This window comes from Mesocricetus auratus, unplaced genomic scaffold, assembly GCF_017639785.1.
Source record: "Mesocricetus auratus isolate SY011 unplaced genomic scaffold, BCM_Maur_2.0 Super-Scaffold_100013, whole genome shotgun sequence".
Classification (NCBI taxonomy): domain Eukaryota; kingdom Metazoa; phylum Chordata; class Mammalia; order Rodentia; family Cricetidae; genus Mesocricetus; species Mesocricetus auratus.
Window position 1 is genome coordinate 67,404,491 of NW_024429196.1, and position 21,328 is coordinate 67,425,818.

The 21,328-nt window shown below is 42.8% G+C and overlaps 1 protein-coding gene across 2 annotated transcripts; it reads left to right on the forward strand.

The window, feature by feature from the left end:
- Positions 1-9,257: 9,257 nt before the first annotated feature.
- Fam8a1 (family with sequence similarity 8 member A1) lies at positions 9,258-19,181 on the forward strand. 2 transcript variants are annotated; one of them, XM_021224946.2, is made up of 5 exons: positions 9,273-10,020; positions 11,057-11,177; positions 13,450-13,573; positions 14,739-14,878; positions 16,238-19,181. In XM_021224946.2, exons 1-5 carry the CDS (start codon positions 9,396-9,398, stop codon positions 16,380-16,382), a joined length of 1,155 nt encoding a protein of 384 aa, XP_021080605.2. In that variant the 5' UTR covers positions 9,273-9,395; the 3' UTR covers positions 16,383-19,181. The 2 variants fall into 2 exon arrangements, with proteins under 2 accessions (XP_040611853.1, XP_021080605.2); XM_040755919.1 differs by lacking the exon at positions 14,739-14,878 and having other exon boundaries at positions 9,258-10,020.
- The last annotated feature ends 2,147 nt before the right edge of the window (positions 19,182-21,328 follow it).

Sequence of the window (21,328 nt, forward strand, 5' to 3'; positions counted from 1 at the left end):
CTTTTCATTAGCTTTCCAGTCTGGTACACAAAACCTTAATGGCTTAAAAATGATCTGGGGGTAGCCTGTTGAATGAAAAATGTAGTTAAAATAAAGTCAGCCACTGTATTAAATTTAGACAACACTGTACACTATATCCCCAAAGAGATCAAAATAATTGTGGGAGTTTTGTGTGCTGATATATTGTTTATCATTTATTAAAGCCACTGGAGATCAAAATTGCAAAGCAGCCATATTAGTTAGTCATAGACGCCAGGCACACACCTTTAGTCCCTGGGTTCAGGTTTAAGAGGTAAAGGGATCTCTGTTAGTTCAAGGCAATGCTGGCTACACAAAATTGGTCCAGTCCTGAAAGAAACAGCTCACTCAAAGGTGATCTCAGCACCTGGGATCACACGCCTTCAATCCCAGCACTGGGGAGATGAAGACAGGGGGATACAGCTGGGCAGAGAAAGGAATATAAGGAGGAGGAGACAGGAACTGAGAGCTTTTTACCTCTGAGGATTCATGGAGACAGGATTGCCTTTCTGCTGGCTGCTTTGCTTCTCTGATCTTCAACTTGAAGCTTGAACCTCAATATCTGTCTCTGGGTCTTTGATTTATTGTGTTACAGTTTTGTTTTGTTTTGTTTTCATTGTTTTGACTGCGAGAGCAAGGCAGGCCAAGAAGAGAGCAAGAATTTGGTGGGTGACACGATGATGGGTGACTAGTAGGTTTAAGTTGATGGGCACAACTCCAGACCCTTTAGGCCAGAGGTTCTAAATCTTCCTAATACTGCCACCCTTTAATACAGTTCCTCACGTTGTGGTGACCCCCACCCATAGGATTATTTTTGTTACTATTTTATAACTGTGATTTTGCTATTGTTATGAATAGGAATATAACATTTCTGTTTTCTGATGGTCTTAGGTGATCCCTGTGAAGCTCATTCTTCCTTCAAAGGGGTCACAATCCACAGGTTGAGAACCACTGCTCTAGGCAATGACACTTCTATTTGCAATCATGGTAAGGCCTTGTAAGAAGGAAAACCTGCAGGGTTGAAGAGAAGGCTCCAAGGCTAAGGGCAGCTGGCTACCCTTGAAGAGCACTGAAGTCTGGTTCTCAGAGTCCACTCTGGCATCTCACAACTGCCTGTGACTCCAGCTTCATGGAATTTGATGCCCTCTTCTGACCTCCACAGACACCAATGCCCATGTTCGTGCACACATGCACACGCACACCCACAGGCACACACGTGCGCACACACGTTAAAATGAAAACTAAATATTTTTATTTTTAAATTTAAATTAGAAGCAAGGTTGCTTCACATGTCAATCCCAGATTCCTCTCCCTTTACCTCCTCTCCTCCCATGCCCTCCCACCAACTCCCCCCCACCAACTCCCCCCCCCCTGCAATATACCCTTCTTTCCCCAGGGAGTGTGAGGCCCTCCATGGAGGTGTCCATAGTCTGTCATTTCAACCAGGGCAGGGCCTAGACACTCCCCCAAGAGTCCAGGCTGAGAGTGCATCTCTCATTGTGGAATGGGCACCCAAAGTCCATTTGCATGCCAGGGATAAGTACTGATCTACTACCCAAGGCCCCATAGATTGCCTAGGCCTCCTCATTGACAGCCACATTCAGAGGGTCTTGATCAGTCCCATGCTGGATTCCCAGCCATCAGTCTGGGATTCAAGAGCTAACCCTTGTCAGGTCAGCTGTTTCTGGGGGTTAAACCAGCCCAGTCTTGACCCCTATGCTCATCAGTACTCCCTCTCTGTCACTGGATTCCTTGAGTTCAGCTCAGTGTTTAGCTGTGGGTGTCTGCCTCTGCTTCCATCAGTCATTGGTTGAAGGTTCTGTTTCCCAGACTCTCTGGACATGGGATTGTAGGCTGGCACTCCCCTGATCTATGTCTAAAATCCATATATGAGAGAGTACATACCATGTTTGTCTTTTTGTGACTGGGTTACCTCACTCAGGATGGTTTCTTCTAGTGCCATCCATTTGCCTGCAAATTTCAGGATTCCATTGGTTTTTTTCTGCTGAATAGTACTCCATTGTGTAAATGTACCACATTTTCTCTATCCACTCTTCAGTTGAAGGGCATCTAGGTTGCTTCCAGATTCTGGCTATTACAAATAATGCTGCTATGAACATAGTGGAACAGATGTCCTTGTTGTATGAATGTGCATCTTTTGAATATATGCCTATGAGTGGAATTGCTGGGTCTTGTGGTAGGCTGATTCCCATTTTCCTGAGGAATCTCCATACTGATTTATAAAGTGGCTGTACGAGTTGGCACTCCCACCAGCAGTGGAGGAGTGTTCCTCTTTCTCCACATCCTCTCCAGCATAAACTGTCATTGGTGTTTTTGATTTTAGCCATTCTGACAGGAGTAAGATGGTATCTCAGAGTTGTTTTGATTTGCATTTCCCTGATGGTTAGGGATGTTGAGCACTTTCTCAAGTGCCTCTCAGCCATCTTAGACTTCTCTATTGAGAATTCTCTATCTAGTTCTGTATCCCACTTTTTAATTGGATCCTGTGGTGTTTTGGAGACTTGCTTCTTGAGTTCTTTGTAAATTTTGGAGATCCGTCCTCTGTCAGATGTGGGGTTAGTGAATATCTTTTCCCATTCTGTGGGCTGCCTTTTTGTCTTGTTGACTGTGTCCTTTGCCTTACAGAAACTTCTCAGGAAAACTAAATATTTTAAAGAGGAAATATAGTTCAATGGCAGAGCATTTGCTGATCATGCATGAAATCCTAGGTACCATCTCATCACAGCAAAAATAAAGAAATAAGCATAACAATCATAGTCAGGAAGGGAAAGGGTCCTTCAGGCTAGTGGGCTTCACCTCAGAGGGAGACTAGGAAGACAGAAATTAGAAAGAGGTGGAGCCACTGCCAAGGGTGAAATTCCAACGGAAAGACTTGAGCGAGCTCAGGAGGACTGCTGGACCTGGTCTCTGAGATGCAGAACGCTGCGCTCTTTCCTGTGGCTAGCTTCCAGAGGGACTGGAGGAAAGAACAGGTGTCAATCCGTGTTTGCTCTACTCATCGGAACCAACCCTTTTATTTTATATATGTATGCCCTTCATGGCTGCTCCCCCGTCGTGTTGGGGATGGAACCCAGTGTCTTCTGCATGCTAGGCCAGTACTCTTTGGCTGGGCCACATCCAGTCCCCATCAAGGCTTCCAATTTTTCTGTTGCTAACCAGGTTCGAGTCATACTCAGCTGTCTTGATCCTTTTGCACAACCTAATAATTTCTGCCATGTCACCAGGGCTTCCAAGGTCCTCTCTCTCTCTCTCTCTCTCTCTCTCTCTCTCTCTCTCTCTCTCTCTCTCTCTCTCTCTCTCCCTCTCCCTCTCCCTCTCCCTCTCCCTCTCTCTCCCTCTCCCTCTCCCTCTCCCTCTATGTGGTAGTCATTTTCTTCATGTATCCTCTGACACTCATTTGATTATGACGCCATTCTTAGTATGCAAAACCATGCTTTTCCTCCATCCGGATCTTATGTTTCAAAGTAAAATGTAATCTTACCCTATAATAGTCTTGCCTTCTGCCAAGTTTGATGGGCAATGTATATGTATATAACATGGAGCCAACAAGCAAGCTTTGGATACTGTCAGAATAAAATAGAGACAAGAAAGAACTGGGTTTGAAGTTGCACAAACTGGACACAGTGACACACACCACAAATTCCAGTGCTCAGGAGACAGAGACAGGAGGACCAGAAATGACATAGCAAGTTCAAGGCCTGCCTGGGCTACATGAGAACCTGTCTGGAACAAAAGTGGGAAGAGGGGGAAGAGGAAAAGAGAGGAGAGGAGAGGGGAGGGGAGAGATTCTCAGCCTTTGAAGTCAGGGTTGGAGAAAAATGGTTAGCTTGGGAAATTCCTCCCCCTACTGGTTGCCTGAAGTCCTGTCTGTTTATTTTACACAAGGCAGGCAGCTCGTTACAGATTGAGGATGACATGTTTTTTTTCAGAGTTAACAATGAAGATACAGATGTAAATCACCTCAAATTCCCATAATCAATAAATCTATAGTAAAGTATTATTTTATTACTATTATTATTACTACATGAAATGATTAAAGCAATGGATAAGTTTGTTAATGCTCCTTAGCAACCCTGGGCAAGACACAGAACAGCCTTATACAGCATTTCACCCCAAGTTTAGTCACACAGGAAAAAGATGCCTTCGTTACATGTTTTCTTCCACAAGTTAGTATAGAAACCATATTCTTTTGAAGTTAAATATTTTATTCAGTGCACTGGGTCCCTTATTTATTAAATGTCATTGGTAAAGATTACCCAAATAGAATGATAAATTAAAAAACAAAACAACTTTGCTTATCTTCCTAAAACTAAGAAGTCTCATCATCAAAGAACAGGTGTTTGATTACCAAATGTCTAGGTGTTCTTTAAATCCTATCAAAGCACAGATTCAAACATGGGTAAAAATAATTAGCTATTTTTTCCAGTTGTGGTAGCACATGCCTGTAATTCCAGCATTCTGGATTAGAAGACTAAGCAAGATCCTATGGAATATAACGTTAAACTTTAGGAGAAAAGAAAAACCAGAAGACTGAGCCTCAAGGAAACAAGTTATGACTCGGCTGTACAGCTTACCTAAGGTTGCTGTCCATGAGTGCCTGAAATGGGGAGATAGCAGCTTCGTAATGAAGCCTCTTCTCCCAGGATTTCTCCTCACTTGAAGGTTTCTGCATACAGAGAGCTTGCCTCCAGCTAGCTGGGCCCCCATTGATACAGACGCCCACATAGTTTTACTTCTACAAGTAACTAAACATTTAATATTTACCAGTCACCATTCCCGCATAGTCCACTGGTCAGTGAGTTACTGAGTCTCATGCTATGGTCAGTTCTTTAGAAAGAACTCATGGTGTTTAAAAGGTGGACACTGAGGCTGGAGAGATGTCCCTGGAGTTTAGAGCACTCAGAGGACACGGGTTCAACTCTCAGCACCCACATGGAATCCATCCTGACTTCAGTTCTTTTTAGTCTTTCATTATTTTCTTAATGTGTTTACTGTGTCACATACTATGGGATCATGGCTATTCAAGACAAGGTCTACATTGTCAAAAATCACAGTATTTTATCCAGACCTTTCTTTCTTCACTCCTGCCTTTCCTGCCTAACCACTCTAACTCATAATAATTGTTTATTTAAACATTAAAATGTCTTAGTAGCTGAAGAGACAGTTCAGAAGGAATTTGTCTATCAGACTGGCAGAGATGGTTCAGTGGGTAAAAGCAATTGGGTAAAGGCAATTGCTGCCCAATCGTGGCCACCTAAGAAAAACAGACTCCACAAAGTTACATCATAGCTTGTGCATTTATACACACACACACACACACACACACACACACACACACACATCAATATACACAATAATAATTATTATAATAAATAAACACAATTAGAAAATACAAATAATTTGCCTAGTATGTATGAGGTACTGAATTTGATCTCTGGGATAAAAACAACAACAAAATCTTCCATCCGAATTGATATTGAAACCAAGTTGTCGGACATAAGCCATTGTAGTTGTAGATACCATGGGCCTTTGTATACAGTCTGGGGATAGATAGAAAGATAAAGTTAGGGGAATATATGAAAGGAAGAAAGCCCATCCCTCTGCTCCCTACCTGAACTACCATGTCTCTTGCTGACAGAGACAAAAGTTTTGACCTAGATGTCTGGGAACTTACTTATCCAGAAAGCATATACAAAAAATTATATTATCTCCATAAACTAGTATTATTAGCTAGCAAACTATACTCCGGGTTAAAAAAAGAAGCAATTTAATCTCTTTTTTCTGGAAGGTCAACTAGGGCCACACATATTACACATTATGGCAAGTATCAATCACTGAACTATGTCCTTAATCTTTCTTTCCTTTTCTTTCTTTCTATTTGTGTGAGCATGTATCAGAGAAGGAGCGGGAGGACTTTAAGTTGCCCAGGCCAGCCTTGAATTTGTGATATCCTACCTCAGGCTCTTGGGTAGATGGAAGTACATGCCTGCACTATTGGGCCTGGAATGATCTACGATCTTGTCTTAATCATGTTTCTTTCTCATATGTAGCCTGCTAGTGCAGTCATACACCATCTTAAATTTTCACCTATATATAAAGTATCTTTCCATAAGGAAATCAATATAGCCACACATTTTTCTCTCAGCCTTATAGATCACAGGTAACATGAAAAATGAAAATCCAGAAATTGACACTGGCTTTCAAGCTTCACGCTGAAGATCAGAAAAGCAAAGCAGCCAGCCACTAGCTCTTATCTCTACCTCAGACCAAAATGGATGATCCTGTCTCCATGAATCCTCAGAGTGCACTGCTCTCCACCAAACCTCAGACTGCAATCCCAGACTACTATGCTCTCCTCAAAGTGGCTGGAGACCAAAATGCCCCAGACTGAATATCTTCTCCTATCTTATATACCTCAAGGGCCGGGATTAAAGGCATGTGATCCCAAGAGCTGAGATCACCTTTGTGTGAGATGTTTCCCTTTAGGACTGGATCAATTTCATGTAGCTCAGTGTGGCCTTGAACTAACAGAGATCCATCTGCTTGTCTCTTGAGTTCTAGGATTAAAGGTGTGTGCTACCATCACCTGGCTCTATAGCTAACTGGTATGGATGCTGGAATTAAAAGTGTATATCACCACTGCCTGATTCAATGGCTTGTGGCTAGTTTTGCCTTCTGAACCCTCAGGAAAGCTTTATTAAATCACAAATATAATCACAACCACACCCTTTAACAAAATAATGACAAACTCCCCAAATCACTCACATAGCTAACTGCTTCAGAAGCTATTAGGTGCCTTCATCTCTTAGACCTTAGTAGCCACACTTGTTTCCCATTGCCTATGCCTTTCTCCTATAAATAAACTAATTTTGATACACTGTACTATGAAATTCTTTTCTTGCAGTGTAGTTTAAGAATCAGGGCTACCGGGTGCTGGAATTAAAGACATATGCCACCAAAAAAAAATCAGGGCTATACCCAAGTAAAGCCCTCTGAGACTCTGGAGAGAGTGCCTCAGGTCACACAGCTGGTGATGTTGAGCTGTGTTTCCTGATGATAGTGATGGTCTTTGTTGTAATTTTTAAAAAACAGCACATGAAATATGCTAGGCGACAGAGTTCAAGTTGAGGGATTTTTTTAATTAGGGGAAATGAATCATAAATGGGGGAAGGGGAGCAGGGAGGCTGGCCTCTGGGGACAGCAGGAGAGAGGAAGGAGAGGCGTGGGGGGGTGGACAGAAAGACAGACAGAGAGAGAGGAGAGAGAGAGAGAGAGAGAGAGAGAGAGAGAGAGAGAGAGAGAGAGAGAGAGAGAGAGAGAGAGAGGAGATGGGCAGGGCCCTTTCAAAAGGGAACATAGTGAATAGGCACAGGTGGTGCTCTTAGTGGCTGCAGCTGAGGGTGTAGCCTGTCAGAACTCCAAGGGCATATCAGTACATATGCTGAAATACTAACAGTATTAAATAGGTTTTCAAGTGTTTCATGGAAGACTTTCCCTTGAAGCCGATTATTAAGTTGCTTAGGGGCAAAAGTTAATGTCTTTTCTGTCTCCCAGAGTTGATTCTGAACATCATTTTCCTAGTTAAGTGTTACTATTGCTGTGATGAAACACCATGACTATAAGTAAGTGTTATGTTTGGGATGGAAAAGGCTTCCCGGGTATAACCACTCTGCTAGGACAGGAGAGGGTTTCCCCAGCTCCAGGGAAAGGCTTCTCCAGTGTAACAGCTCTGCTCAGGTAGGGGAGGGCTTCCCCAGTGAAAGTTGTTACAGTTCTGCTCCCCAGAGTTTAACAACTCTGTTTCCCTAGGTCACCACCCAAACCTCATTCAAGAGATTTATTGGAAGGGAAGAGTCCAAGTCAGTGGCTGCCTCTGTCAAGGTTGAAGAAGACAGTAACAAACTGAACAGGCACAGGATTTATATAGGGCTTCTTAGGAGCAGAGTTTTTCCTGGAGAAGATTTCTAGTGTGGGAATTGGTCAGATTTCAGTCCCTGAGCTAAGACTGGCTAGATCTTGTGTTCAGGGATTGGTTGGCTTTCTGCTTAGTTGGCCACAAGCAGATTTGTCTCTGGTTTCAGGGCCAAAGTGTGTTTTTTGTTTTGTTTTGTGTTGTTTCACTTGCCCATTTTAGCCTTTTGGCTTTAATTTCGAGGCCAGGGCATATTTCTTCCACTGATTCTAGGGCCAAAGTGCATTTTGTTGGCTCTTGTTTCAGGGTCAGAGTACATTTCTTTAGCTCTGGTTGCAAGGCCAAAGTGTGTTTCCGTAGCTGGCCCTTTTTCCCTAAACGACTAAAAGCAAGTTGGGGAGGAACAAAGGGTTTATTTGGCTTACAATTCCACATTGTAGTCCATCACTGCGAGAAGTCAGGACAGGGACTCAAACAAGGAAGTACCTGGAGGCATGGGGCTGATGAAAATCCCATGGAAGGGTGCTGCTTATTGGCCTGCTTTCCATGTCTGCCTTCTAATAGAACCCAGGACCACCAGACTGGGGGTGGCACCACCCACGATGGGCTGTGACCTTCCACATCAACTACTTAGTAAAATAATGCTCTTCAGGCTTGCCTATGGCCCATTCTTATGGAGGCGTTTTCTCAGTTGTGGCTCCTTCCTCTCAAGTGTCTCTAGCCTGTATCTAGTTGACATTGTTCAGCACAATCGTCATTGAATATTCTCACACATTTGACTCTTGTAGATTGCTTGTATGGCCCTGGGAATACAAAATACTTCCCCTAACAGACCTACAAATTTAACACAGCAAACTGTAGTTTTGACATATAAATACAATGAGATGTTGCATATGGATGAAAAAAAGACGGACTAAGGTGCTAAGCAATAAACAGACGCTGGGCTCGGAGGTCTGAGCACTCTTGGAAATTCTGGTAATTGGGATGCAGTTCCACGAGGGACAACCCTGTCCTAACCCCACAGGATCATCTGTAGAGGCCTTGGTGACAGAATTCTCAAGAGGAATGAATGAGTGGTGTCGAATGCCTCACAAATGTAGCCTAATTGGGTACCTTCACAGGGTCGTGCGTGTGTGCAGTATCGCACACGTTGTTATGTTGTTCCGCGATGTGTTATGTTAACGAATATGTCACAGTTTATGATTAAAACATACAACAGAGAAGCCAAGAGGGCGTTGCGTAACCAGGAACCATGGTACGCAGCAGTCCCACCACCCACTCGGCTCCCCCTGCAAACGCGCCGGAGGGGAGGGGTTTCCGCTTCCGGCGGCGGATTGTTGACGCCCGCCACTGCTGTGGTGGCTACGGAGAGGTCGGGGAGGAGCTGCCGAGGGAGAGCGACGGCGCAGTGACAGGCAGCGCGGGGGGTGCCTCCGAGGCGACGATGGCAGAAGGGCCCGAGGAAGCCCGGAGCCGCCCTCCCGGCCAGGACGGCGGCGGCGGAGATCACGAGCCGGTCCCTTCCGGGCCTGGCTCTCCCGCCGCGGCCGCCCCGGGGCCCCCGACCCTCGCGACCGTCGCCCCGGCCGTCTCGGAGCCGGAGCCGCCGCGAGAGCTCCGGAAGCGCCGGGAGGCGGCCTCAGGGCCGCAGGAGCCGGGGGGCTGCGAGGCGTCGGACGGGCCGGGGCGCCTGAGCGCGCGCGAATACTCGCGGCAGGTGCACGAATGGCTCTGGCAGTCCTACTGCGGCTACCTGACCTGGCACAGCGGCCTGGCCGCCCTCCCCGCCTACTGCGGCCCGCCGCCGGCCGCCCCGCAGCCCGCAGCCCCGCCGCCGCCCCCGCCGCCGCCGCCGCCGCCGCAGCTCGCCTACTACAACCCCTTCTACTTCCTGAGCGCCGCGGGGCCCGGGCCGGGGGCGGCCACGGGCGGTGCCAACCCGACCGCCGTCGCCACGGGCCTGACGCCCCGAGCCCCGCAGGTGCAGCCGTCGGGCCGGGCGGCCCCCGTGCCCAGGGTAGGCTCCGCCGCCCCTGCACGCACGGCGAGCGACGCCGGACGGCAGGCGGGTGAGAACCGGGCGTTGGGTGGGTGAGGTCTAGAAGGGGCGGAGTAGAGGGTTCTATTCGTTTTGACGTTTAGACCCGGATTCGTACGGCCCTTGTTGAGTCTTTCTGCCTCCACTTCCCGTGTGTGAGCGTTACTGGTGACTCACGGCCCTTAAAGTTACCGCTACTTCTGGACTATTCTTTTGGAAGGATTTCACCTTGTAGTCCAGGCCAACCTTAACTCACTATGTAGCCAGGTTAGCCTCGAACTGGCAATAAGAATTGTGTCAGCCCACAGGGTCTTACGTGCCTTGGCAGAGGGGTCTCTTGAAGGAGTGACCATTGGGCAAGTATGCTCTCTCTTGAGATGTGTAACTGAGGCTGCTACTACTACTGACAGTTTCCACACACCTCAGCTATGGTTTGCCCAGGCCTTAAGTTCCAAATCTGTACTGTGAGACAATGCCAATTGTTCTTCCCTTAGACCTGGCACTACCAGTAGATTCCCTTACTGCTGGCACTCCTCCTTCCCGTGTGTAGAGACCTACACTTATCAAACCGTCCTCTCAGTGATCTCCGTGCTCTGGGAAGGAAGATCCCAGGCTAAACTCAGGGTTGCAAACCCACTGTTGGAGGAGCGACACTAGAATACTAGACTTGGACTTGGGCCGTGTAAGGACAGTGGAACTGAAAGGACATTGACGTGAATACAAATAGAGTAACAAGCTTCGGCTGGACCCTAGCTCATTGATCTTGAGAATCATCTCATTGTTTGATTCTGTGTAGTAACTAGAATCTTACTGTAGCAAAACTTGCAGCCATTCTCCTGCCTCTGGGTCCAGAGTGTAGGATTACTGGTATGGTTCACCATGTCCAGCTCATTAGATATTTTAGTAACATGTTCTCTTGATGGAGTCATTGCCATTGGCTACTGCAAGGCTGTAAGTTTTTTAAATTAAGTTGAACCTTGACTTGACTTTGCCCCTCCATTGTCTGGCTTGTGTTCTTAAGCCTGTGTTAGTGATTCATTTTCCTTTTTTACCCCCCTAATTTACAGGCAGAGAGTATATCATTCCATCCTTGGCGCACAGATTTATGGCAGAGATGGTGGATTTCTTTATTCTCTTCTTTATAAAAGCGACCATTGTCCTGAGCATTATGCATCTCAGTGGAATAAAGTAAGTTCATGATCATAGCAAAGTCTGGAGCTGCTACCTAGACATCTTGTTTGTAAAATCTGCTCGTGCCCATGACTGACTCTGGGTGATGAGTGCCCAGGGCCATGATTTGTCCATGAAATCTTCTAACAGATTTATTTGTTTCCTTGTTTGCCTTTTTGTTTTCCTTTCTAAACTTTTAAAAAAGCTGTGTGTTTATCTACTTGTGAAAACCAGGAGGTCCACTTTGGGTGTCTTCTGCTCTCTACTGTTTTTTGGGGGTAGGATCTCTCACATAACCAGGGGCTTGTCATTTCAGATAGACTGGCAGCCATCAAGTCCCCAAGATCCACTTGCCTCTACACCCCCCCCCATGCTACATAGGTATATGGTATCTTGGCTTTTAGATGGGTTCTAGGGACTCAGGTCCTGATGTTTGTACAAGCAGTTTACTCACTGAGCAATCACCACAGGCCCCTTGTTAGTTTAAGAAACAATATGTTCTTTGAGATCTGTAGGAAATTCTATTGATAGCACACACCTTTTAACCCCAGCACACAGTAGGCAGAGGCAGGCAGATCTCTGAATTCAAGGCCAGACTCCAGACCTGGCTTGTTTCTATTAACCATTCTCTTTGCCTGGGAATTTATTGGTTTCCTTCTTATTGGCCTACTAAATTTCTAACATGAAAGCACAAAGAGGGGCTGTTCAGTGGTTGAGTATCCACTGCTTGTGCAGAGGTTCCAAGTTAAGTTCCCATGTCATAACTACCTGTAACTCCTGCTTCAGGGATCCAACCCCCTCTTCTACACACACATGGCATATGTTTGTAACAAGTATACACACACAACATATAATTTCTTTCCAAAGCACAGAGATCCTGTGGTAGATGAACTCTCTGTAATCAATTAGTGGCATCTCAGTGGGGTTGCATACAGTTCAGCAAAGTCCACTCCACTACCAAGTGTGGCATCTACTTGAGAAACTCAAAAGTCTTAGGATAATGGCTGTTATCATTTACTTGGCATTTTCTATTTGCAAAACTTTTTTGTTAGCCTTAGTATCATGAGGTAGACACTGGGTGGGTTTATGAGATGTTAAGGCCAGAAAGCGGGGAGGGAGTAGTAAGTCAAGTTGTTAAACCTTAGAGCCCTTGTCAGATGTTAATCTGATTCCTTCCTATCCCACCCACCCCCCTAGCCTTTTTTTTTTTTTTTACATTTTTATTTATTTGGAGGTCAGAAGATGATTTGTAGAACTTGACCTCTCCAGCCTTAGCACTCTGCTGTAGTTTCTTTTGAAAAGTCTGAATTTCATGACATGGACTAACATGCCCACAGTCTTAATCTCAGTCTCCACACACAGAAATTGAAGCCCTATCACTTGCTCCAAGGCTCTCTCCTACCTGCCAGTCTTCTCAAGGCTATCTTCTGTCCTCTTGGTCTAGCTGGCTTCTCATCAATCAGTTTTTGTGTTGTAAGTTTCATTTCAGAGAAGTCTGCACATGAATCAGTGTAACTGGTTTGATTTCTGCGGTGCTCTGATTTCCCGACAAAATTGACATCCCTGTTTATTACTATTCTATTTTCCTTGCTAGGTTAGAATCTCAGTGAAAGCTGAGATGTTTAGCATCCTCTTGTCCTAGTCTGCCTTCTGTTGCAGTGATAAACACCATGATCAAAAACAACTTTGGAAGAAAGGGTTTATTTCATCTTATAGCTTGTAGTCCCACTGAGGAAAGTCAGGACAGGAACTCAAGGCAGGAACTGAGGCAGAAGCCATGGAGAAATGCTACTTGTTTGTTTACCCTACTTTCTTACAGTACCCGAGGATGGTACCAACCACAGTGTGCTGGGTCCTTTTACATAAATCAGTAATCAAGAAAATACCTCACAGACTTGCCTACAGGCCAGTCTGATGGAGTCATTTTCTCAATTGAGGTCATTTTCTCAATTGAGGTTCCCTCTTTCCAGGTGACAAAACCATTCACCATCATGCCCTCAGGGCTGGCATCTTACCTGTTCTACAGTATTCTACCACTGAGTCACAAACACACCCACAAGGGCGGTGGTAGCGCACGCCTTTAATCACAAACACACCCACAAACATAATCACACCTTTTGCTTTTATTTACTTATTGCTACTTATTGGATAAACTCATGGGTATTTTGTGCAATTAGATGGAGAACCTAACAGCTTAGAATTTCATTTGAAACTGATGATTTACACTAATCAGGAAAAAACTGACCTGGTAACTAATTCCATACAACCACAAACCCTTCCTTTTGTGCAGGGACATTTCTAAGTTTGCCATGCATTATATAATAGAAGAAATAGATGAAGACACATCAATGGAAGACTTGCAGAAAATGATGATTGTGGCACTGATATACAGGCTGTTAGTGTGTTTCTATGAGGTAAGCTGCTGACTGAAGCAGTTCTGCTTTAAAGGTATAATTTTAGATTATCTACCAAGAAAAAGAGAATTTCTCAAACGTTTCTTCATATTTGTATTTTTTCAAAATTAACACTTTCAAGTAAAAAAAAATTTAAATTTTGGAAAGGACACAGTAATTACTTTGTTATGCTTCTCAGGTTTAGAAATAATACATTCTTAGCCGGGTGGTGGTGGCGCACTTTTAATCCCAGCACTCGGGAGGCAGAGGCAGGCGGATCTCTCTGGTCTGCAAGAGCTAGTTCCAGGACAGCCTCCAAAGCCACAGAGAAACCCTATTTCGAAAAACCAAATATATATATATATATTTTAAGTAGGTTTTGGTTGTAGAAATAATGTATTTTTCCCTATGAAAAAAACTTCATATAATAGAATGAGCCAGCCAGGCGTTGGTGACACATGCCTTTAATCCCAGCACTCAGGAGGCAGAAGCAGGCAGATCTCTGTGAGTTCGAGGCCAGGCTGGACCAACATCCTCCAAACCCTGTCTTGTAAAACCAAAAAAAAAAAAAAAAAAAAAAAAAAAAAGAATGAGCCAAAATAGGATAATTTTGCATTTTGAACATATTAAAAGACTGTAAAAATTCATTGGAGAGGGGTGGGTACTGGAGATCAAGCCCAGAGCCCCACACATGCTAGGCAACCACGTTCATTGAACTATATCCAAGCCTCCTTCCTTTCTTGGTGTGTTCTGAGGGCAGATCTTGAATGCACTTGAACTTAAGTGTTTTCTTTGCCAAGACAGGGCTTCATTATGTAACCTGGCTGGGTCCCAAACTTGCCAGTCATCTTCCCCAGCCTCTGGAGTTCTGGGATGGCAGTCATGTGCTACCAGCTAGTTAAACTGTTAGGTCTCAAGTATTCTATCTAGTTGGCACATCAGTGTAACTTTCTTTTGAGACAGGGTCTCACCTTGTAACCCTGTCAGGCTTGAACTAGCTGTACACACCAGGCTGACTTTGAACTCAGAGATCCCACCTGCCTCTGTGCTGGGAAAAAGGTGTGTGCCACACTTGGCCCTCCAACGTGACATTTTTATAAAGAATGAAATGATGTAATAGAAAAAAAACTAAAGATCTTTAAAATTGGTTTAGTAAATTATTTTTAAATTATCCTTCTTTCCTTAGATAATTTGCATTTGGGGAGCAGGGGGAGCTACTCCAGGAAAGTTCCTGCTAGGGCTTCGAGTTGTGACATGTGATACATCGGTACTAATTGCTCCAAGTCGGGTTTTAGTGATTCCTTCCTCAAACGTTAGCATCACAACGTAAGTCCTTTGTTTATATTAACCTACTACTTAAAAAAGAATGTAAAGTCATCTTCTACTGCATAATGATGTCAGTCACCTGTATAGTGTGATTAAGATGCTGCTGCATATTGACTTTGAAGTGTCTTAAGTTTGTGAAAGTACACTAATTTTTCATTCTTAGGATCATTCCTCAGAATATTCCTCAGAAGTAAGTCCCTCATAAGTGGCACAGGATTGTACTCATTATTCCTGGTTACAGTGTGTTGAAATACTGTAATTATATGGACTTACATGGAAGTTTTTATGTCTCATTGCCTTTGGCATACATATTCAAAATGATTATGAAATGTCTCACAATGATAAGATACTCAGTGCTCTGTGAACTACCCACCACAACCCTATCCTGACTCCAGCTCTTAGCTGTAGAGCCCATAGTGCCTGTACTCTTCATTGATGGCCTCTGGCATGCGGCTTCAGATAAGGGTGCAGGGTTGGGGAAGTGAATAAGCTGTGATCAACTGAATCAAACAAGATTTGCCTGTGAATACAAACAGGCTTCAGAAGCAAGCTAGACTTTACTGGTATATGCCTACTGAGTTACAGCTTTGTGTTTTTTAATTTTGACTACTTGTTTTGCTTTTTCCGGAGAGTTAGTGTGTAGCCCTGTCTATCCTGGAACTTGCTCTGTAGGCCAGACTGGCATTGGCCTGCCTCTTCCTCCGAGTACTGGAACTACAGGGGTGTGCCACCACTACCCAGCTCTGGCTACTTTTAATGAGTCGATAATAGTGTTTATTGAGCACTTCTCAGATACCAGGCATTTTAGTAATTTAACACAGCATTTTGATCTCATGATCATAGTCACGAAGCATAACTAGTAATTAGAAAAAATGTGGAACTAGAATCCGTAGTTCTAGCCACTGACAGAAGAAAGTTAACACTGTTAAGATAATTCTCTATCTTGAACTATTGTAGTTTTTAAGACTTCTTTTAATTACTGGAGCCCATACAGGAGAAAATGAATAAAAGAACAGATTGTATTTCAGATAAAATAGAAAGTAGGACTGCAGTAAGCATACCCAGTTCAGAAGATTCTAGAAACCCATGGGAAAATGTGACTATGGAAAAGGTAAGCAAAGGGAAGATGTTTTCTTCTGAAAAACTAGAAAAGTGCTGTGTGCTGTCTCCTTGTTGATGTTCTCAGATGCACGTCAAAGTTGTAGTCTTCTATGTAGTTTTCTTTAGTAAAGTAGGTAGTTTGACTATTTTGTTTGAAAAATTCTGAACTGTGTTCTGAAGGTTATAAACATCAACAAGATACCTAAGTCAGCAGTGACTGATACAATCTGACTTGCTACTTCTGCTTGCTTCCTTTAGGTCCACCATACGAGCTTTGATCAAGAATTTTTCTATTGCTTCTTTTTTCCCTGCTTTCATCACACTGCTGTTTTTTCAGCATAATCGAACAGCCTATGACATTGTGGCAGGAACTATTGTGGTAAAAAGAAATGGGGTCAGATGATGCCCCAGAGCCCTGAATTCCACTCTTTGGAATAATAATGACAAGACTAAATTATGTATCAAGGCCATCAGTATCTCTAGGTTACATTAATTGCTGATTTAAAAATTAGAGAAGTCACTACAGTGTGACACGCGACTATTCTGAAAGTGTTGACTGTACTTAAATGTCAAGGAACTTTTCCAAAAGGAAAACCTATTAAACTCAAGTGTTAACTATTTGTAGGACAACAAAGCAGATGGTTTTAATCAACATAGACAAATACATACTTTCACATTTAACATAACCAAAATCTGCTGGAAGCATTTCAGCTTTAAATTCTCTCATTTTATTGTGGCTTATCCTAGAATGATTAAAAAATGTCCAGTTGTGTTTTATAAACACCTACATACATATAATTCCCACAACTCTTCTTACGGAAGTTGTTTTCTGTGGACACTGAGAAAGAGCATCAACTCAACAACCCACTGGCCCCGTGGCAGGTGTTGGAGAAAAGGGCTAGTGAGGAAGGCCTAGCAGTCTCCTCACCTCATGCTTCCAGGATGTTCTAGAAATCACTGCAGTAGTGGTGGAATTTTATAGCTTCTTACTGCTTAAGTATTTGGAGGCAAGAACTTTCATGATGATGATGAAAATGTATTAAGTCTTATCATTGATACTTAAAAAAAAAGGTAAGTTAATGATTGCCTTTTGTGGGGGTGGGGTGGGAATGTGAATTTTCAGTGTAAATTCAGCTTAGACTTTGTGTCTTAAAATCCAACTATAAATATGTGGGGGAAACATTCAAACATTCCCAGTGTGTGCTCCAGTGTTCTGAATGTACCTGTAGATTCTATTTCTGTACAAACAAACTCCTAAGGCACTATATTCTATACAGTTCCATGAATGTCAAAACCTCAAGGTATTAGTCTTAGTATTTTGTAACTCTAAATACTAGCAGCCTGTGAAATATTAGCCGTTTTCCATGCTTTTTCTCTCTAAAGCAAGGCAGAGTATCATCTCTGTACATTATTCTGGCTTCTTTAAGCTCCTTTTGGGCCTGCTAGAGATGAAATTTCGGGGGAAAATGTGTATAGTCATTGTACTTCGCTCTGTTGGTACATTATCGGCTTATGTCTGTTTGTTTTTGTTGTATCCCAGTTAGCTAGCTGTATGGAAATGTACCACATTGTTTTATAGTTTAAACTTCCTTACTTGTTCTTGTATATAATTTTCCTAAGAAACACTAAATTGTATTGCACAAGAGATCAGTCTTTGTTCCTGGGTTTTAAATAAGCCATGTGTTATTACAGTATCAACTTTCAGTGGGCTTTTCTTTGACATTTAAAACTGTGAGAATGTATTTAATGTCTATAGACACTAAGAATCTACTAGCTTATTGTAGGAGTTCATAAACCATGGCTTTTCAAAATAATTCTACTTAAATCCAACTTCACAGAAAGCCTATTACTTGTCAAGAGCAGTAGGTAGAGCACTTGTGGCCCTGGCAAGATTTCATGGTTCTTCAAACATACACTACAAATCAGGAAACTGGTGTGAACACTACTTTTGCCACTGATGAGGGAAGTCACATTGAAATGTGCTTCACCCATACAGCTCTGGAGTATTTGATTATTGTTTCCTACTCAGATTACTGTAGTTTTCATTGAGGGTATTTTTTATTTATACAGTAAAATAAACAAGTAGTTAATTTGTTATAGTTTAAATACTGCAATTTGCTATGAACAGGTTATTTAGATCCATTTAGATCCAGCTGTTGATTCAAGTTGTGCCATACAGGATGTAAAAGTATTGCTTTGCCTCTGCAATAAATCCTCAATCTGTTATAATCAGCACTTAAGGAAAGAAATCTCAAGAGTTGAAATAAAAAGGAGAAAAGGGAACCTGCCATGTGTTTTCCTTGTAAAATGGAGACTCCTTCACAGAATATGAGTATATTCAGTTATAGAAATACTGATTTCCTGTATCTCATTCTGAAGCCATATCCTATAAAAAGGCAAACTGAAATGAGAAATGAAGATATTCTTTAATGAGCATGTATACCCTAAGCTGAAACCACCTTAAGACTAGAGTCTTGTTGCTGTATTACCATTCAGTCCAAACAACTGGGAAGAGGCTTAGGCAGTGATTCAGTCTCAGTACCCATCATGGAAAGTATTCTGGTATGGCTAGATCTTGGAGTAGGATGTTAACAGTGCAATGACAAACTTTACTTTAACCGAGCTTCTGTGGCCATAAACACATGCCATTTGACAGTATTCTAAAGCACTGCCCAACTTCTCTAGCATTGGCTTAATTCTCCCTACATGGTACTTACCTTCTCCAAGGCGGCGTCCTAGTTGATGGCCATTTTGTCCACGCCTTAAAAAATAATTCTTCATTTTTAACTTTTAAAAGAATTTGTTCACATCAATGATTTGAGTGTTTCATTTACATGCCTATTTCTGGCAAAGGAAAGGAGTTAAATTTTTGCATTTGCTACTTAGAAGATGGGGCAATTAAAAGTTTCTCATTGTTCCTTTAAGGACAATGCCCAAACTAACAGTATTCCTAAACTTCTGACAAGTACTTTGAGCTTCTTGCAATCCTCCATTATGTAACCAAAGACCAGTTGTTACTTGTGCCTGGGTGAAGTTCCTTATTTCATCTGTTATGTACAGATTTCCTTGTAGTTCATTATAGTGGGGCTTGCCCTGCAAACAGTATCTAAAGACCAACCTATAAATAAAACTCAGCATTCTATTTTTAATATTTGTATGTCATCAGTTTGTATTGTTTGTCTCAATAAATATGTCAACAGTGCTATCTGTGTTTGCCTATTTCTTTGACAAGTTCTACTAAGAAAACAGCTGGGCAAAGTAGTTAAGAGTAGGCTGGTTTAACCCACAGAAACAGTTGACCTCAACAAGGGGGAGATCTTGACTCCAGATTTGATGGTTGTGTGGAAAGCATGGGACTGACCCAGATCCCCTGAATGTGGGTGTCAGTGAGGAGGCCTAGGTAATCTATGGGGCCTTGGGTAGTATTTATCTCTGGCGTACAAATAGACTTTGAGTGCCCATGCCACAATATGGGAGGTTCTCTCAGCCGGGACTCTTGGGGAAGGGCCTAGGCCCTGCCCTGAATGAAATGACAGTTACTGGAGATCCACCATGGAGGGTCTCACCCTCCTTGGGGATGGGAGTGGAGATTGGGTGGGGGACATGGTGGGGAGGAGGTGAGGGAGAGGGAGCTGAGATTGACATGTGAAACAAGACTGTTTCTAACAAAAAAATAATTCTTAAAGTTAAAAAAAAAAAAAACAGCAACAGCAGTGTATCGAACTAATAGGGCTGTGGTTCAGTGATCTAACACTTGCCACAAATAAGACCCTGCACTATCTAAACACTGATAAAAAATGCATTTATGTTTAAGAAGTACAAGTCACCTGCACATAAGCTTGCCTTCAGGTTAAACTCAATGGTAGATACTTAGAGCCTTTAGTCATTACAACAACAATCAGATGACCAGCTCTAAACTTAGCCTTAATGGGAAAAGCTTTTTATAAACCAGTCCATATGGACTTCCTTTCCTCAAGAAAGTCAGTTACTTGATTGTGGACATGTTAACTGTAAACTCATGAGGCTTTTAATGCCAGCCTGGGCTACAGTGTATGACCCTATTAAAGGGTGTGTGTGCAAACTTCATGTAATGCAGCCTGATCAAAGTGTTGCTCCAGACAATTTACTATTCCTAAACCAAGCTATCTGAGGACTACAATGGATTTTGGAGTAAAAACCCAAGGGAGAGGGGGGCACAGCCCCGTTATTACAGAGACATGAGGATTAATGACATAATTGGTCATATAGTTGTTATCTCGAAGATTTTCACCACCCTCATTTTTCAGGGTCACTATAGCAAGCAGTTTTCACTAAAGATGTCACCCTTTATGAAATTTCTGTTAAATCACTTCTTGGCCTTTGGACTATATCAAGTGTCTGTTCAATCCCGGCCAATCCAATGAAGAGTTTACTAATGCTGGGCTGGAGGAGGGACAGGTCCAGAGATGGAGTGGCGGAAAACTACATGCAGCCCAAGAGTCAAGTCTCTAGAGCCGAACAGTCTTACAGACTCTGGAAAACCTAAAGATCTCCCTCCAATTTTCATATACACCAGCCTTAGTATGACTTTAGTATGCTTTTAAAAAGGGGGAGTGGTGGGAGATACTAAAAGCAAAATTATTTCCTATATATTTCAGAGAAAAGGAGTAATCCCTATTAAGCTACAATTATTTGGATCTAGACAATGGCTAAGAACTGGCGCCAAGATCTCTGTGAGGTCAGACAACCCAAATACCTCTTCCAATATTCACCAGCAGATTTCAAACAGGCTTAAGTTGTCAGATAAATATTATTAAAGAGAATATCAGAAAAATAAAAGGCTCTAACCTCAAACCAGTATGTGATGATGGCCTAAGCTATCTTAATAAGGAAAACATCTTTTTGTGAGGACAAAGCATTAGTAATTATCAATATAAATTCAACTAAACTGAAATGTGGCAAGTTAAGCACAAACTAACAATAAATGCCCATCCTAATTACATTAAAGACGAAAGTATGAAGTGCTGGCCCAAGAGTTTTCCTGGATCTTTAAGTGAGCAAAAACTCTAGTTATACAACGCAGTAAAAGGCCCATTACAGTTTTATGAACTTTTGAATGCCTGAGGCATATATCTCCAATAATGTGAGCAATAAACATTGTCTAGGTAACTAACAGGGAAGGCTAGGAGTACAAACAAAAAGGGTTGTGTTTATTTTTAACGTTTAAAAGTGCGCTATACGTATATATTAAAGATAGCAGAAAGCAGGGCTCTGCTCTTGGGCCTTGTTTGATTATACTCTTTGAGATTTCTAATCAACCCTTTCCACTGACACTGTGTGCCTTCACTATGAGAACTGTTAAAAGAAACG